The following is a 19008-nucleotide window of genomic DNA, read 5'->3' as shown; positions in this document are numbered from 1 at the left end:
CCAGCGTTCTTCTCTTTGGCTTCTGAGTACCTCAGGTAGGCAGTTATCTTTCTCTTTGGCTCCATGAGACTTGTCTGGTTGCTGGACGCCTCTCAGCCGTAGGAATCCCACAGGTAGTAGCAAGGTGGGGGGCTCGGGCCCTGTGAGCCTCTGGCTCATGGTCTTAGTCACCCCAGCCTTGAGGACAGAGAGGCCCCAGCCCACCCACTCAGCTTCTTCTCTCCATTTGCACTCTTGAGGTTGACCTCTGAAAGTCTACAGAGACCCAAACCCCAAGTCTTCCCAGATTGTCCACTCTCAGGACCTTGTCCCAGGGCTCTGGGGGCTCCTCAGTGGTGACCCAGCCCATTGGCAAGTGGAGTGCCTCTGGGCCTCCAGTTCTCTCGGCAGAACCCAAGGCCGGACACACATCCTGTGGGCCCTAAGTCCTGGCAGCCATGGGGGGCCATGCTATTCAGGCCGCCATGTTCCCAGAATCCCCCTGACACACTTAATCTCACTCCTCTGAATAGTCTTATGGGGGTATGCACTATTATGGTCTCCATTTTCCAGATGAGGAAACTGAGGCCCCAGGGACTTAGTGCCCTGTTTGAGACCCAACACTTCTATCCACTGAGCCATAACCCTCTCCCAGTACTCCCTCTGAAAGGTCCGGTTGAATAAAATATGTCTTCAGGGCCACACTCATGCACCCACCTGCCCCTGGAGCACCTGAGCCCATCCTAACCCCTGAACCTGGGGCTCCCCGCCCCTCACCATGCATTCTGCATATCCACTGTGGCTGCAACAACCATTTTGCTTGGCCATTTATAGCTACTGACTGCTCACACAAGTGTTTTAACGAAAATCCATGGTGTGTCTATTAGGTAGGGAAACATTTATTCCGGTGTTGTCAGAGAATCTTGGACAGAAAAGCTCTTCTTGACTGATCTGTGTGCATGTGCATGTGTGTGTGAGTGCGCGGGTGTGTGACCCAGCGTGTGCATGAATGCATGGATATGTTTTGTCTGTGCATGTGTGCATGTGCGTGTGTCCACTCTGGTGCGTGGGTCCGCACGCCTGAGCACACACAGAAAAAACACACCTTTTGTTATTAAAGATTCTGTTGGAAGATGCTCCCGGGTAATTCTAACCCATGTGTGACTGGAAAGAGGAAACAAATTTACATTTTTTTTTTTTTTTGTCGTGGCAATAAATGGTTCTGGGTTTGTGCCCTCAAAATTGAATTTTGTTTTCCCTGAGAGGGGTGGTGAGTGATGCCTGCCTGGGCCTCATCTCCTTTCACCCCGCAGAAAGCCTCATACGGTCTTTTTATCATTCCCGCTTTATGTGCTGAGAGAGGTGAAGTCACTTGCCCAAGGTCACACAGAGCTCAGGTTCAAATGCAATTTTATCGGACTTCCCAGCCTGAGGGCTAAATCACTCCACTCTCTGGCCTCAAACCTTATCAGGTCAAATGGAGACATTCTAACAATCCCCACTCGGGCCAGGAGGGCAAAGTCAGCCTTACTCCTTTATTAGTTTGTGCATGCCCCGGGGGCCAAGGATGTTGCCAGTTTTCTCCAGCAAAATCCGTGGGAGGTTCCGGCACATCAGAGCAACTGAGAACATTATTGTGGACTGATCTTCCTGATAGGATCTCCTTCCTGGGTGGTGCTTGCTGGCCTTGCTCCCAAATCAGGATGTCCCTGGGCACTGGCAGCTTCCGGGACTGGTTAGACAAAGGGTCTCCGCCCTGAACTCCCCACTGCTCCCCTTCTGGAATGAAATCCCCAGGTTGTGATCTGTTCCGCCCGCCTTGCTGGCTTCACTTTGTGACCCTGACCCCCTCACTCGCTCAGCTTCAGCCACACAGGTCCTTCCGCCCCTCCCGTGAGGCTCTTCCTGTCCCTGTTACTAAGGGCACTCTCCCCCAGTCTCTGCTCAGAGTGGACCCCCGAGCTCACAGGCAGCTCTCCCCCCATCACTTTCAAACCTATGTAAGATTTGTTACTCCCTGAAATTATCCGGGTGATGCATTTCTTTACTTTTGCCCATCTACTCCTTACATAGTGTCACGTGTCATGTGTCATGAAGGCAGGGAGTTTGTCACTTGGCATCGGTCTCCCCTTACACTAGCACAGTGCCTAGCATCCCCATAAAGGGGGATGAATGCTGGAGACACAGGGGATAAGGTGGTCCCTGCCCCATAGCGTGTCTGGAAAGTTAATATGAGCATGAGACACGTGAACATGGGACTTGGCACATAGCAAGCGCTCGGTAAGTGAAGGTTGTTACTTCTTCAATCAACATGTATTCATTGAGCAGCTGCTGTGTGCCAGTCACCAGCTAGGAGCCAGTGAGGAAAACCAAAAAGGACCCTGCTTTTCTGAGCTGACTGTTCACTGACACTGAACACACACAAAAAATATGTGAATTACACAGTATGTCAGGAAGTGATCAGTGCTATGCAGAAAAACAAAGCAGAGAAGGGGTTCTGGAGGCCAGAGGGTGAGTGGCTATTTGAAAAAGGATGGTGGTGAGGTCTCACAGAGGTGGTGATATTTGAGCAAAGATCTGAGGGAGGGGAGGGAGAGTGCCTCGCAGATGTCTGATGGAAAAACTCTCCAGGCAGAGGGACCCAACCTCTGCAGGTGCAAAGGCCCTGGGGTGGGACCCTGATCCTGTTAGAGAATCATAAGGGTCTCCTCTCTCTCTGCTGTTTTCGTTCTCAAAATTGACAAGCACAAGTGTCTCCCGCCCAAGTGCTGCCGAAAGTGTGCAGCATCTCTCCCTGTGACCCAGCCGCCTGCCTCTTTAACCTTGAATGCCTTTTTGGGTCTCATGTGTCACTGGGTGGCGAGTGAGCTCCCCTTACTTCAGAAGAACGGCATGGGATGGGGGGGCCTTAGGTGGTGTCCGCCTCACCTATTACTGCCAAAAGTGGTCATGGGGTTATTTTTAAACGTGGGGAGGAAGTATTTATTGTTCCCGGGCCGAGGAGAGCTGGGCAGCCTGTAGGCTTCTTCTGGGGGAGCAGTGCTGTGTCCTTTCTACCATGGTGAGTAGCGAGGGCTCCTTGAGGTGTGATGCTGTGGAAGGGGGGAGGGAACACCACCTACAAGCAGAGGGCAGAGGGGAGGGGCAGAAAGCTGGCTTATGAGGGCCCCAGCCTCTGGTGGAAAAAGCAGGGCTTGCTGTGTGCGCACAGAGGAACCCCAATCAATGCCCCGATAAGCCACAAATAACAGCCGCTCCCAGGGACTCGCAAAAACAAAATAAGAGAGTTGGCTTTTTTATGGCTTGTCTACTGACCTCTCGAGGAATCAATAACTCCAGGGCTTGCAAAATGGGATTGAACGCTTTTAAGGATCAAATTGTAATTCTTTTCTCTTGTTCAGGCAGCTGGGGAAAAGAATCTTTTTGTTTTCACCTTTTGAACTTGCAAATTTAAAACCTTTCTCCCTTTGTTGTTGGGTTAGGCGTCCCCCTCCCGAAGCAGGAAACCCCCAAATCAGGGCCAGTGGAGGAGAATGGTTAGGGGCGCAGACTCTGGAGTCAGACTGCCCAAGTGCAACTCTGGTCCTGCCTTTTTGTGCCTGTGTGACCTTGGGCAAGTGACCCAACCTCTCTGAGCCCCAGTTGACTCCCCAGTCAAATAGCTACAGTAATCATAGCCCCTACTTGACAAGAGGACTACATGAAATCATGTATGTATATGTATGGTGTTCGAGCGTTTGCTCTAACTATTTAAAGTCAGAGAGAAGCGGGGTGGAGACAAATGTTAACTTGCTCTTCTCTTCACTGTGTGTGCAAGGACAGAACATTTAGAAAGGATATTTCACTGCCATTTGGATCAAAGGAGAAGTGGGGAGGGGGAGCAGTGGGTTTTAACACCCTGAGAAAGTGTCATTTCATCTCGGCATTCCTCACGGTTTAGTGAGCCTGACGTTTTCCCTCTCCAATCAATTCTCCTTCTGCGCATTACTGAACTTTTTTTGTGAAATGCATTGCAACAGAGGCAGCTGGATCCCGCCGGGGCTGATCTGAAAGTGTTACCTCCTTCCCCGGAGACGTACCCTCCCCTAGCTTGCAAAGGTGGTGCTGCAAACCCTCTGTCTCTGAGGATCCACCAGAATCAGGGTGGATTCTGGGTCCTCTTATCCCTCCAGTATCACCATTTTTGAGATGAGAGTGGGCATCAAACCCCCATTTCACAGATGAGCAGCTGAGGCTCACCCAGAGATGGGACCCGACTCCCAGCTTCTGACTCTTTTAATTAATGCTTCCCCCCCCCACCCCCCTGCAGGCACCTAAGAAAGCCAAGAAGAGAGCAGAAGGTGCCAATTCCAACGTGTTCTCTATGTTTGAACAGACCCAGATCCAGGAATTTAAGGAGGTGGGTGCAGCTGTTGAATCATACGCCCGGATGGAGATTCCCACCTGTCAAAGAGGACGTTCCCTCGTTCCACGTTCCCCGCAGGGACCTAGTGGTTAGAGGTTTTTATCATCCAAACAACCCCAAATTCACTCTCAACATGTGCATGAACCGTTTAAAGAAATTATTTTTAATAATTTTTGCCAATCTAAAAGTAAAGCGTATTTCTTGTTGAAAATGTTGGGGGGAAATTTTCAGAAAAACACAAAGAAGAACATAAAAATGATCTACAATTCTATGACCCAGAAATAATCAGTTAGCGTTTTAATATTCGCCCTTCAAGTCACTTTTCGTATTACGTGTATATACTTTTAAATTATTTTGCTATTTTTCCTTGAGCAATTCTGCATCCGCATTTTCTATCAATTTACTGAAACCACTTCCCATGGTTGGATGTTACATGTGCTTAGAGTGCTCTACCATTATAAATAACACATCTTTGCTGGTTTCCTTGGGGTAAATTCCTAAAAGCAGAACTGTTGGGTCAAAGAACTTTAAAAAAGGAACTGAAAACAGCTAGAAGCACTGGCCCTCCAGAAATGTGGTACAAATACCGACTCCCAGCAGCCCCAAAAGGAAAAGGTGCCTTTTCCCCCACATCTCCATCAACATTGGGTATTAAGAGCCTAAAAATATTATTTCTGCCAAACTGAGAGATGAAAAAGAGCATCTCTTAGATTTTAAATTCTATAGCCGTCCATTGTCGAACACGAGCAAGGTTGAAACCCTGTCACATTCAATGGGAGTGCGCCTTATTAAATAAACCTAAGTACCAATTAGGCCGAATTAAGCCACTGCCCGCAGGCTTGGAAGGATAGACTGTCAATGAATTTTCCAGCAGTCCCCGTGGCTCACACTGAGTCATCCACACTCCCACCTGGGCCTTCAGAGAAAGAGATGTTGAAGAGGCCAGTGTGTCCCGTATCAAAGGCGAAACCGTTCGGGGCTTCCAAATGGTACACAAACCCTTAACACCTTTTGCCCTTAGATCACAGGAGTGTCGTGTCCCCTACGCCACCCGGGAAAGAAGAACTCCCACGATGAAATGTCATATCTGAACTCTGTCATATTTCTGTCATATTTGAAATCGTCACCTTCCCCTCCCTTCCCCCTCACCCTGCCCCAATCTCCAGAATGAGATCAGTTGCTGGGTGTGGGGTGTGGGGAGTGGGTGCAAATACTTTCAGGAACCAGCTACAAAGAACTCAAAAAACATGGAGATGATAAGTCATTTGTAAAATACCTGGGCATTTACAAAGCTCTTGGCGTCTCCGTGGGAGCCACCTGGGAAAGATAGCTGGCCCCATTTTATAGATAACTGGGCTTTGGTGAGGGGAGGGGGGCCGCTGATGAGACCCCAGGTATTAACTTGATTTTTTATTTTATTTTTTTATTTTTATTTTTTAATCAAATATTTGTTTATTTTTGAGAGAGAGAGTGTGTGTGCATGGGGGAGGGGCAGAGAGTTAGGGAGGCAGAATCCCAAGCAGGCTCTGCACTGTTAGCACAGAACTGGACGTGGGGCTTGAACTCAAGAACCATGAGATCTCGACCTGAGTGGAAATCAAGAGTTGAATGCTTAACCGACTAAGCCACCCAGGCGCCGCTAACTTGATTTTTTAAAGAACGACTTCATAGAGATATAATTCACACACCTTCAATTCACCTTTTTAAAACTACGTGTACAATTCAGTGGTTATTTGCTATAGTCACAGAACTATGCAGCCATCATCACTAACTTCCCAACATTTCTATCACCCCACAAAGAAACCTCACACCAATCAGCAGTCACTACCTGTTCCCTTCTGCCACCGCCCCCCCCCCCCCCCCCCCCGCCCCCTGACCTCTGGCCACCGCTGATCTATTTTCAGCTCCTACAAATTTGCCTGTTCTGGGCATTTTGTAGAAGCACATCGTACAGTATGTGGCCTTTTGCCCCTTGTTTCATACAGCGTCATGTGTCAGGGCTCATCTGGGCTGTAGCTGGCGTCAGGATCTCCTTCCTTTTTATTGCTGAGGAGTAATCCATCACATGGCTAGAACACATTCTGTGTAACCATCCACCAGTTGATGGACATGTGGGCTGTTTCCAGGTTTGGGCCATTGTAAATAATGCTGCTGGGGACATTCAGGCACAGGTTTCCACGTGGACAGATTTTTCAGTTCTCTTGGGCAGATGCCCAGCGGTACAACTGCTGCATCATATGGTAACGTTATGCCTAACATTTTGAGGAACGGCCAGTTTCCAGTCTCTGACCCTTGATCTAATGTCCTTCGGTGCTCCTGAATCCCAGAACCCCATTTCCCCCAGTCCACAGCCTGATCTCTTGGTCTCGTCCACTCAACTTCTCCTGGGCTGACCAGCCAACTGCCCCCTTCCACAGGCCTTCACCATCATGGACCAGAACAGGGATGGCTTCATCGACAAGAATGATTTGAGGGACACGTTTGCTGCTCTTGGTATGTCCCCCCTCTAGGCCTGCAGGAGGGTCTCCTTACCCCACCCTCCTGAGGAGTGGAAAGTGGGGCCACTGAAAAGGTCAAGAGCTTATCATTTTTCAAAGAAAGAGCTCAATCATGGTTGGCCTTTAAGACAAACTTCAGAGGAAAAGCAAAGAAGTGTTTAGGCTTTGAGTGTCCTCACATATCTTTCATTTCTCTTTTAAACCGACTTGTTTTTTCTGTGATTTTGAATGCAATGCCAGCTCACAATAGAAAATTTGAGAAACTCAGAAAAGTATAAAAGAAAAAACATTAGCCATTAGGTCGCATTCCACTGTAACATTTCCGCCTCTCAGTCTTTTCTAGGTACATTTGGTTTTTTTGTGGAATTTTTGTTGTTGTTGTTGTTTTGAGGTTGGAATTATTCTATTTGGGAGCCAGCTTTTTAAATTTAACATCTCAGTAGTGTAAGCATAAGTGTATGGAGATTTTTCAAAATACACACGTCCACCCTGCCACCACTCACCCCCCTCCACTCCTACTCCCAGAACTCAGGGCCACCATGAACAGCTGAGCAGGTTGCGCACTACACAGTTCGACAGATTACTATTCATGCTTGTGGCCACTGTAGATTTTTATATTTAAAACATAAATTATCTTAAGAAGGGGTGACTTTTAAAAATGTGCACAAAGGTGCTATTTGGTCTCGTGGCAGAGGCTAGCACAGGATCTATGAGAATCTCCAAGGGCGTGTGGGTTGCAGCCCTTCAAGGAAAAAGTTCCCTTCAAGGTGATTCTGATCTGTGTCCCACCTCCCACTGAGAAGGGATCATTTGTAATAGGAACATTTCCCATTTCAGTAAAAAGTTAAAATATCTGTTTAAAATGTTCGAGGTTCTGAAGACACTATTATAAAAAATAGCTAACCCCTCCCCACATTGGATGTTTGGGCTGTGTCCAGCTGTCTGGCTATTATAAATAACACTGTGGAGAACATCTTCTCATGGGACTCTTTGGCCCCGCCCACTCCATCTCTGCTTGTCCCTTAGACTAGATTCCATGAAGCAGCATCAGGCGGGCAAATGCCAGGGTCTTGACAGCTGTTTCTGCCCTAGCGCGGGGGGCTCTGAGTGTGTATCTATCTCCTGCCCTAGGGCGTGTGAATGTGAAGAATGAAGAAATTGATGAAATGCTCAAGGAAGCTCCAGGTCCAATTAACTTTACTGTGTTCCTAACGATGTTTGGGGAGAAACTTAAGGGTAAGCTCATGTGTGTGTCTGTCTGTCTGGGTGTATGTGCATCTGCATTTGGGCACCTGTGTGTGTGTATCTTTACGTGTCTTCATCTTTGGGCATGAATTAAAGCACTAGGAGGGCACACGGGTGTTGGCAGAAGGTGAAGGCAGAGTAACATTGGGGGTGGGGGGGATAAAAGCAACAGCTAACATTGCTCTGAGGCTTAGCCTGAGCCCGACCCCATGCTACACACTTTGGATCCATGACCTCATTTGCCATCTAGGAGGTAGGTTCTGTTTTATCCCGTCTAAGGCTCAGAGATGGAAAGCCACTTGCTTGTGGCCACACAGCTAGCAAATGCTGGAGTCAGGATTCGAATCCCAGTCTTTCTGACTCTAGATCCACTTTTGACCTTGGGTTTTCTCAGAAATGACTGGATTCTCAGCCCACTCTTTCTAATTACCAAGGTTCAGTGCTCAGAGGAAGGCAGGGCCTTTCCTCCAAGCAAACCAGCCTTGCTCTGGCCCCTCCATCTTTGAAGGGGAGTTGGGCCCTGCCTCCTGGGGTACCGTGGGTTTTCCAGCCACCCATAGCATGATTCAACCCTGCTTTCTGTTTCAGGGGCAGACCCCGAGGAGACCATTCTCAACGCATTCAAAGTGTTTGACCCCGAAGGCAAAGGGGTGCTCAAGGCTGATTAGTGAGTGGGACCTGTGGGGGAGGACATGGGGGTTCCCTGCCGCCCACACACACACCTGGTGCCAACACCCGCTGTTCTCTTTTTGCAGCGTTCGGGAGATGCTGACCACACAGGCAGAGAGATTTTCCAAAGAGGAGGTAACAGCCCCTCGGACACACCCTGCACCCCAGCTCCCGTGTCACCCTCTTTTCTAAAACACCCCTGGCCCCACACTGAGAGAGAACCTGCTACTGAGCCCCTATCTCATTTCGTTCTCTCAATCACACTATGAGGTAGGGACTACCAGCATGATTGTCATTTTATAGATGGGGAAACTGAGGCCCAGGGAAGTTAGTCACGGGCCTAAAAGGACAACACTAATGGTAAATGCTGGGGCCTGGATTCCAACCCAGGTCTGTCTGACTCCAGGTCTAGAGAGGCCTGGTTAGAGACCTGTGCTGGTTAGAGTACCAATTTCCTGATGGAGTGAGGGTGACCTGCAGGGTACCACGTACTGTCATGAAGGTTCTGCACTGCACAATTCTCCTGGATGCCGTACTCATAAAATATAGTGTGAAGTATATATTTATTGCAACCGTCGTCCAGCAGATGGCAGTAAAGTGTCTTGAGATAATTCTTTTTTTAAGAAAACAGTATATATGACTTTTTTTGGCAGGGGGCAGTAATGTGCCTTGAAGAAGGGGCACTTTCGCTGCTAATTCATCAAAAGTCCTGTATCAATAAGCAATGGCCCTGTCGATATTATTAATGAACCTGAATCTATTTAAAATAGCCCCTTCTCAGGGTTGATTTCAACAGGTTTCACATTTCGCTAAAATTTTTATTTAGATTCTCTACCCACCACCCCCCCCAACTTCCCCCACCAAAACCCATGCAGTTAAAAGAGGCTGCCTTCACCTCCCACCAGCCTGGGGAGTTTGGACAAGCTCTTTGACCTCACGGTGCCTCACTCTCCTCATCTGTAAAGTGGGCAGTAATAAAACTTTCCTCGTAGCGTGCTGTGAGGATTAAACAAGTTGATACATGTGAAGTGCTAAAGCATGCGGAAAGCACAATATAAAGCGTTAGCTATTATTAGCCTAAATTAGTATCTTTAGTACTAAAAATATTTGTAGTATTTTTAAAAATAACTAGCTGATACTTTCTAAATGTGGAAATCGCACATTAGAAGCCTAGATTTCTAGTTTCCCTCAAAGACTAAGTTCCCTCAGTCTGCCCCCCCTGCCCCCACAGCCGGCTCTGAGCCATGGGCACAGAGGTAGCTTGTGTGTCTGCGTTTCCCCACAGTCCCCACCAGCCCCCCTGCTCCCCTGCAGAGCCTGCCCAGCTCCTTTGCAACCCGAGTCTGCGATCCCTGCTTTACCTGCGGCAGGCTGGATTCCCAGGAACATCCCTATAGGATGGCCCTTGGGGTCAGCCTTGCAGAAGAAAGAGCAAGGAAGGGCAAGGAAGCAGGGAGGCATGGAGGGAGATGCTGAACTTCAACTCAGGCCCTGACAGTGTGTTGGCTCCCCACCCCCTGCCCCGCAGGGAGCCCTGGAGCTAGCATACCCTTGGAGGAGGTCCCACGTTAGGCCTCACATGGATCAGTCTGCCGTGGGCTGCCCCAGGTGGGCCGTGACCTTGGGGCTGGCAGCTCTCCACGGCAGCTGGGCAACAAGGCCTTCCCGGAGGGGGACCCGAGTGTCGTGTCCCCATGTCCGCCGCACCCCTACTGCCTCTGCTCTGGGACCCTCCTCTCTCACTTGCCCTCCTGTCCCCCTCAGCATGTGTTGCTGGTTCTTTGCAGATGGACCAGATGTTCGCTGCCTTCCCCCCTGATGTGACTGGCAATTTGGACTATAAGAACCTGGTGCACATCATCACCCACGGAGAAGAGAAGGACTGAGAGGGGCTCGTCACCCAACCCCGGGCTTGTCTCTGGTGGGGAGGTGGTCCCTGCCCTCCCCTCACTTTGCCCAGTAATGCCGCCGTCCCTGCTCCTGGCCTGTTAGCTGTGTGGCTGCTTCATCATCCACCTCCATCGTCTTTGCAGCCCCAGGGGTTGCAAGATGCTACGCAGCCACACGTCCTACAGACGGAAAACCACCCAGAAGCTGTGTTCAAATAAACAGGAGGTTGTGTGTGTGTTCGTGGTGTTTCTCTGACAGACGTGCCTTGAGTGAGGAAGGTCCTTTGCTAGTTCCCGTGAAGGCAGGGTATGAGCGAGTGATGTCCCTGCTGTCATTATTATTGAATCCTAGTGACTCTTTATTGGAAACAGACCTTCGCAGCCACTTAGGAATACTTCTGTCAAGGGCCACAATTCATTGGAATGGCAACTAGAGGACCACGGCCCTTTCTCGCAGAGAGTTCAAGCATCGGTGGAGCCTAGCTCCCATGACATCCTTTCCTTTAGGAAACATTACATCGGAATGTTTCTCCCATAGATGTGCTCAGCCAGGCCCCATGACAAATTAAGAGGAAGAGGCCTCACGTTCATGCTAAGAATACGGCTAATTTAGCAAAAACTCATATCTGTTAACTGTAAGAGGCTAATCTCTAATTTCAGATAAAGGAGCGCCATCCCAGGGGGCGCTCGGGAGCCGTGGTGACCTCATATAACTCTTGCCTCCTGTGTCCCCGTGCCTCCGTGTCCCACAGTGGCTCCCAGCACCCTAATCTAGTCTCTTAGTAATGAGTGTGGGGAGACACTGAGGTTAAAGAACAAAACATTTATTCTCTCTGGTACAAACGTAGCCCCCTCCACCTCAGACCATAACTTCTTGGGCCTCAGATCATCCCCCCTTTCCAGGATCCTGTCTCAGTGTAAGTCCCTGTTTCGAAACTCTTTCGCAGTGTAGTTGCTGAGCACGAGCTGCCGAAGGCTGCTGTGGTCCAGGGGCTGGTCCACTGCATCAAAGACAGGACTCGCGTGAGGAGTCCGGAAACCAAACCCAGCAAGGGGTGGGGGTGGGGAGTTTCCCTCCCAGGGACAGTGCCTCTCTGCCCCGTTCATGGATGCCCAAGGCATGGTTGTCCAAGCCTGATTTGGGGTCCCTCCACAGTGCTGGGGGTGGAGTTGAATATTCTCGAGGTTCAGGGAGGAGGTGCATCGGCAGAGATGTACTGCACAGGGATGCCCAGATGATAACTGTTTTTTTCTCCCAGAGGAGTATGTGAAGTTGAGTCTAGTTTAACATCAAGGAGACAGGGCCACCATGTGCTGTTGTTCAGGATGTAGACTGAACAAAGATATCTAGTGGAGACAGGTGAATGGATGGGCTGAAATCCAGCCCTCACCCGACTTGATTGCCAAATCATGTCCATACAGAAGGGGCACCTTAATTAACTTGTCCAGAGTGCCTCTTCTAATTCATACATATGAGCCACAGAGACTAATGAGCTAAGAGAACCCAGTGTCAATCAACATTCCCTTGAGCAGAAGTGAAGGCATCATCTGCAAGTTCCTGACTGGGTGAGGGTCATTACCAGCATCTGTGCCCTGCCACCCTCCTCTTTTAGGAATCAAAGGGCAAAGGGAAGGTGTGCAAAGGTGAGTAACACCAGACCCAGCTTTCACTCCTGCCAAGTTTCAGTTGCCCCGATTCAATCAAACTGGAGGGGTGTGTGTGTGTGTGTGTGTGTGTGTGTGTGTGTGTCGGTGATCCTTCCTCACTCCTCCCCCTCCATCTCTGACACACCTGCACGTTTGAAGCCCTGCTTAGAGAGCTGTGGCAGCTTTTTTTTTTTAATCTAGTTTTCTCTAATTCCTAAAGTTGCTCAGGACCGTTGGAAAAGAACAATTTAAACAATACAGAATTGTTTAACTTAGAAAGGCAAACGTCTGTAAATCGCCACCTCGAGAAACACCCGCCACAAGTCAGCCTATAGATCCTTTGTTTTTGCCTGCCTAATCAAGACCCCGTCCCCCTTGCTTCCCTCTCAACCTCCCTCCCTCCTCCTCCTCCTCCTCCTCCTCTCTCATTATACACAGTTCTTTCCCTCTTATACATCGGGGTTGTCAAGGGCTGTCTTGTGCTTTGTAGGATTTCTAGCAGCTTCCCTGGCCACTAGATGCCAGCAGTACCCCTTACCTCCCAGGTGTGACAACCAAAAATATCTCCAGACATGGCTCAAAGTCCCCTGGATACTATAGGATATAGGATTATATCCTATAATCCATATATCATTACACATATATAATTTATATATAAATTATAAGTTTGAGAGTGTGTATGTGTGTGTGTGTGTGTGAAAGAGAGAGAGAGAGAAAGAGACAGAGAGAGCGAGAGGGAGAGGTTATAGTGACCCACTGCACTCTTGTCTGTGTCTGCACCGTAAGCCTGTTGCACAGATGGGTGACCCGTAATTCACGTAACAAGTCTCCAATGGGTGAGCGTTTCAGTAGTGCCCAGTTCGGGGCTGCAGTGAACATGGCCCTACTTACATCCTTGGACCTTGAATAAATGTTTCTTGGAGGGCCAATCTGCACAGGCGAGACGACGGGCTTCACAGGTGTATCTGTGTCCCAGGCTTGCCACACATGTGGCCAAACTGCCCTCCAAAACCCAGGCGGGGCCAATTTTCTCCCCGCCCCCAGAGAGAAGGGCTGCTTCCCCGGGGTGAAGGGAGTGTCAGGAGGGCAGATTGACAGCCTGGCCACAGGGGCCACAGTTAGGCATCTGGCTTCCAGGGAACCAAGCCGCAGCTGCCTCGACCATGAGGTTGCAGGACACGGTTGGGGTGGGGCAAGAACAGCCATGGGTGGAGACAGACTCAGGGGCATAAGGTTAGGGTGAGAGACGGGCCTAGGGAATCTTGTGTGTCTGCAGCTTGCCAATTTGTAAACCTAAGCATTTTAAGGTTCATTTTAAATGGTCGCAAAGTAGTGATTGAAAAAAATATCCAGGATCACTAAACTTCAGGATCTGTGGCTAGGTCATTGCACTGTAGAGGGAAACATCCCCAGGCAAAACAAGTCAAGGGACCACAGCCATGATGGAACCCAATGGAACGGATGGGCCTACGAGACTCATAAAGGGAAACTGAGGCTCAGCACTGCAGACTCTCTCTGGCACAGGTCTCCTAGCAACCTGTGCAGATTGGGGGAGAAAGAGAACTCACCTTCATCCAACCTGTCGCTGAAGGGGTCAGCCCCAAGCACCGGGGGGATGACTTTGATGGGTTCTGTAGGCTTGAGGAGGGAAGAGCCACCCCAGAAAGGGTTGATGAAGGGTGGTGGCATCTCGGTCTCTGCCCCTTCCATATCCAGGATCCGCTTGTAGGACTCCAGCAGCAGGAGGTCATTGGTCTTCTCCTCAATGATGGCTGGAAGAAAATCAATCAGAACCAAGATGGCAGCCAAGAGACCTGGTTCCCAGGAATTGGGGGTGGTGCCCCCACCCCCCTGTAGGCTGGAGAAGAAGGGAAAGAACAGAGAGTGGGGACATCCTCTAAGGATGAGGGCTTTCTCTTGGGTTACACCGTGCATTCTCCAGAGGGCACTATCCGCAAGAGAGCAATATTTGGTTTTTGAGACGCAAAAAAAAAAAAAAAAAAAAAAAAAATCTGACTTTATAACATAAAACATATACATACAGAACATAAACAACTATAGCTTATATCTACAGTGTTAAAATTTCATGAGGAGGACAATTAGGAAAAGAATGTCTAAAAAGACTCCTTAGGAGGCAATAATGAAAAGACGGTTGAGAAACAGTGGGTTATACTAACAATTGGGAGCCACAGGCAGCCTCTTAAACTACTGATGTCTCCCCTGCACGCTCTGTCCCAGGCTTCCAGACCTGCGCTCATGCTGTTCCTTCTGCCTAGAATGCCTTTCCCTACACCCCTCCCTGAATAACCCCTACTGGCGTTTTGAGACTTGGGTCAGGCCTCTGCCACCTGCAGGAATGTTTTTCTGACCTGTCTAGTCCGGGGGAGCTCCCCTATCCTGCTGTGTGTCAGAGCCCTGTGCATTCACTGGAGTTGTGTGTTCAACCACCCACTCTACCAATGAGTATTGGATGCCTACCATGCCAGGCACACAGCTGGATGCTGCGATGCATGGAGGAGAAACAAAACAACAACAACAGTAAAAACAAAGATGCAATCTCGGCCCGAGGAAGCTCATAAGCTTCAGTGTATAGGAGGAAGACGGACAAAAGGACAGATTCGACAGGTAAACAGAAAAGCACACGCTTCCCTTGCTTTCCAGATGCTCGTTATCTAGACTCAGTAGCTCCTGGATCTGGAGAATGTTTTAAATAAACCTCGTGCTACCTGTACTGTTGCCATTCTTTCTGAAAATCAGATACCAAAAATATTTGCATCTGGCACTTGCTATCAGATCTCGAAAACTTCATCGATTCACAGAGTGAGAGCTAGTTGTACATGGAAACAAACTGGATGGATGTTACATAAAAGGGCTGCCATGAATGGGAACAATAGCGTGTGTGGAGGGGACACCAGCCTCAGATGAGGCAGTGGAGGGAAGCCCGGCTAGGGAGAGGACATTTAAACTGAGATCTGAGAATGAGAAGGAACTCAGCCTGTGCAAAGGCCCTGAGGTGGGAATGTGTTGAGGGGAGGGTTGGAAGAATCCATAGAATAGTGTGACTTGTGAGAGAGCAGGACACGAGGACATGACAAATGCGAGCAGGGGCCAGGCTGTGTAGACGTGATAGGGTGTGGGCAGGAAAGAGTTAACACAGCAGTCCTGATTACTCTCCCCTGAAAGACCAGCTTGCCAGGTGGGCTTGAGGCTGGCATCAGGGAACTTGGATTTCAGGAAGGTTCCTATCCTCACTAAATGATAATAGAGGCTCAGTGCCCCTAACCTGTATGTATAAAACATGTTTATGCTAAGTAACTGCTTTATTTTTTTCAAAACCCTGGGCACAGCCTCTCTAATGAGCTCGCCTGGTTGGTAACATTTCACTTATGTCATCACAACTCAATGCTGGGGGAACTAAGTGCATCCTGTGTGACCCCTCTGGATGAGGAACCCTTGGAAGCTTGCTCCTGGCTTCCTCCAGACTTCACCCCATGCCCGTTTTCCTCTTGCTGATTTTGCTTAGATCCTTTTGCTACAACAAATAAAGCCCAGAGTGCCACTATAGGCTGAGTCTGTGAGCCCTCCTAGCAAACCACTGAACCTGGCACGAGGGAAATGCCCAAACACGGAGCGTATTAAGAACCTTAGGTATTATTCTAAAGGCAAGCCCTTCGCTCCAAATTGTGATGATCTCTGGAGGGACCTCCCTCCTTCTCTATCCTGAGCTAAGGGCCTATGGCTAGAAATGTGTGTTCTAGTTGACAGGCATTTACTACAGGCCAAGCACTGCTCTGAGCACTTTATTTCTTCCTTTCCGACCCGCATGCTTTTCAATTCTTTTTCTTGCCTTACTGCATTGTTTAGGACCACCACGACGATACTGAATCGGAACAATGAGAGCAGACATTCTTGCCTTGTTCCTGATCTTAGAGGAAAAACATTCAGTTTTTTACCCTTAAGCGTGAGGTTAGCTGTGTTTTGTAGATACCGTTCAAAGTTAAGAGAGTTTCCTTCCAGCTCCAGTTTGCTAAGAGTTTTTATCTGAATGGATGTTGAATTTGTCAAGTGCTTTTTCTGCATTTATTAATACGATCATATAGCTTTACTCTAAGAACTATTAATTTATTTAAACTTCCCAACAACCTTATGAGGTAGATATTAGTTTACTCCTCATTTTTTTTTTTGGGGGGGGGGGGACACAGCTAGTAAGAGTAGAACCAGGATTGGAGCCCAGGCAGGCTGGCGTGACAGCCCACGTTTCATCACCAGGCTCAATGCCACCCAAAGAACAAGTCCTCTTGACTGCTCACAGAAAGTTCCGGAAATAGTTCTTAAAGGCCCAACAAGCCCCCCACTCCCTTGACTCACCAAAGTACTGTGGAAGGTTGGTGTCATTGATTTTCCCTGTCTCCCCTAACTGCCCCAGGATCTTGGTGGCATCACAATTTATCTTTTTAAACAGACTCTCCACCGAGTTCTTGAGATGCTCCAAGGTCTTGCTGATTTCCTTGTAGCTGTTCTCATACATGTCTGCCTCCTCCGTGGTCTTCTTCAGTTTCTCCTGGTGACAGACCCCAATTCCCACCCAAGATCAGCCAGGCTGCACCCTGGGCTCCGCCCACCCATAAGGACTTTCAGTGGGGATGGGGGTTTGGGACCCTCTGGAACCAGAGCCTCTGAACTACAGATTTTCAGACCTCTGAGGGGATACAAAATCAACGTACTAAGCCTTAATCAGCATTCTAAAGAAAGTAAATAGAAAAGAAAGGAAAAGAAAATACTAATATACACTGCAGGTAATGAGGGTAAATATTGTTAAATCTAAGTTTTGTTTCACCTACATGTATGTACATGTGTCTACATGTGTACGGGATTACAATATTTTTTAAAAGCTGGTGATTCATTTTTTAAAACTGTGGCCCACAGAAAGGAGTACATTTTACAATGAAGCCTAATTCATAGTATACAATGTAACTATACATACGGGTATGGGTGTGTGTTTAAATAGATTATCTAATCAAATGACATAAATGCTTCACAGATCAATATTCTTATTGTGTGTTCTCGTATTTTCTATTGTTCTGTTTCATTATTTTTGAAGGCTGGTTCAATCCAACAAACTGATTTTACCACTCACTGGTTAATACACATTGCTCTGGTCCAGTGGTTCTCAAAGTGGGGTCCCTGGGCGACCAGGAGCATCAGCTTCATCAGGGAACTTGCTAGAAATGCAAATTCTTGGGCTCCAGTCCAGACCCTGAATCAGAGGCTCTGGGGGTGGGCCTGGCAATGTGTGTTTTTAATGAACCTCCAGGTGATTCTGATGCACGGTAAAGTCTGAGAACCCCTGCGAGTCCATTGGGTCACAATCTTGGCTTCACGTTACTTTCACTTGGGACCTTCAAAACATCTGCTGCCCTGACCCCAGCCTCAGAGGTTCAGATGGTTTGGTCTGGCGTGCGGCCTGGGCATCCGAGGTGAATCTGACTTGCAACCCTGGGTTGAGAATCCCTGCTCTTGGGTTGAGAACTTCCAGTCACTTCCTGACTCTCCCTCTGAGCTCTCAGCTTGCTAAGGTGAACTGGGCCCAGTGAGGACTGCCCATTCCCTGTGGCTCCTGCCTCGTCCCAAATAACAATCCCAAGGGGTCCGTCCTATCCATACCCCCATTTTCCAGGTGAGGAAGCTGAGGCTCTGAAGCACACAACCAGGAGAGGGAAGCCAAGATCCGAACTGTCACTCGACCATCACACCGGGCAGCTTCCTCTGTCCTGGCTCCCAGGGCTGAGTTTCCCCATATGACAGCAAGAGCTGCCCTCTCAGTCTAGAGGCACGTTAGGAGATCACGTGGTCAAACAAACACAAAGCCTGATGTGGCTGTGATAACATGTGTCCAGCACCTTATACATCATCTCAATACAGCCTCACAACTGCTACAGATTTCAGGTGAGGAAAACAGAAGGTCAGAGGTCAGAGAAGAAAGGCGAACTTGTGTTTAGCTTCCTTGTATGGAGTGGTCTACGTACCTGACCTTGGGTTCATTTCTTGAGCAATTATTTAGTACCAAGGTGAGGTGATTGTGAGGTTTTACTGATTTACATCACGAACAACAATAATAGCTACACTCAAAATTCTCTGCTGTGCCATGTGCTCAGTGTGTACATGCATGACTTACCTCAAACTTCACAGTCCACTGAAGTGAAGATGATTATTATCTCCATATTAAAGGTGAGAAAACAGAGGCTCAGAGAGGTTAAGTCAGTTTCTCAAAGTCACACAGCTAGGAAGTGACTTTTCTGAGAGTCATACCCAAGCGTTTGTTCCCAGGTCCTGGTTGCTTAACTCCCATGCAAAACCCTCCCGTTAAGGGGCAGGTGCTCCCACTTCTCTCAGAGGGGCAGGAGAGGATGAAAGGGAAGATGTGAGGAAAGTCTCCAGGAATAGAGCAGAGGGAAATGATCTTTAGCAGGGGGTAAGGGAAAAAAAGGCCCTTGTGATTCCATTGCTATTAAGACAAATTCTCCTGCTTGGAGTATTTGCTTTGAACTGAGGCCCCCAGAAGTCATGCTGCAGCCAAGGGAACAAAGACGGGATGAAAAGACTTCAGACGTGGGGGAGACGCTGGGGGCTGCCTGGTCGGCCTCCCCAAGGTGCCCCTCTTTATAGGCCTTCAAAA

The 19008-nt window shown here is 48.7% G+C and overlaps 2 protein-coding genes across 3 annotated transcripts in view; one reads left to right on the top strand and one right to left on the bottom strand.

Moving 5' to 3' along the window:
* Window positions 1-2909: 2909 nt before the first annotated feature.
* MYL2 (myosin light chain 2) lies at window positions 2910-10921 on the top strand. Its single transcript, XM_043557585.1, has 7 exons — window positions 2910-3040; window positions 4289-4378; window positions 6802-6877; window positions 8014-8118; window positions 8716-8794; window positions 8883-8931; window positions 10584-10921. The coding sequence occupies exons 1-7, from the start codon at window positions 3038-3040 to the stop codon at window positions 10680-10682; spliced, it is 501 nt and encodes a 166-aa protein (XP_043413520.1). The 5' UTR covers window positions 2910-3037; the 3' UTR covers window positions 10683-10921.
* A 572-nt stretch (window positions 10922-11493) lies between these two features.
* Window positions 11494-19008, bottom strand: part of CCDC63 (coiled-coil domain containing 63) — a 36221-nt gene continuing 28706 nt past the window's right edge. For both annotated transcript variants that reach the window (XM_043557584.1, XM_043557583.1), the window contains exons 11-13: window positions 16701-16893; window positions 13901-14104; window positions 11494-11686 (exon numbers count right to left, since the gene is read on the bottom strand). In XM_043557584.1, coding sequence (XP_043413519.1) covers window positions 11598-11686; window positions 13901-14104; window positions 16701-16893 — 486 coding nt within the window. In that variant the 3' untranslated portion in view covers window positions 11494-11597. The remainder of the gene's footprint in view (window positions 11687-13900; window positions 14105-16700; window positions 16894-19008) is intronic.

The sequence above is a fragment of the Prionailurus bengalensis genome, chromosome D3 (genome assembly GCF_016509475.1).
Source record: "Prionailurus bengalensis isolate Pbe53 chromosome D3, Fcat_Pben_1.1_paternal_pri, whole genome shotgun sequence".
Lineage (NCBI taxonomy): Eukaryota > Metazoa > Chordata > Mammalia > Carnivora > Felidae > Prionailurus > Prionailurus bengalensis.
Note: the sequence above shows the minus strand (reverse complement) of the source record. Positions and strands in the feature narration are given on the sequence as shown.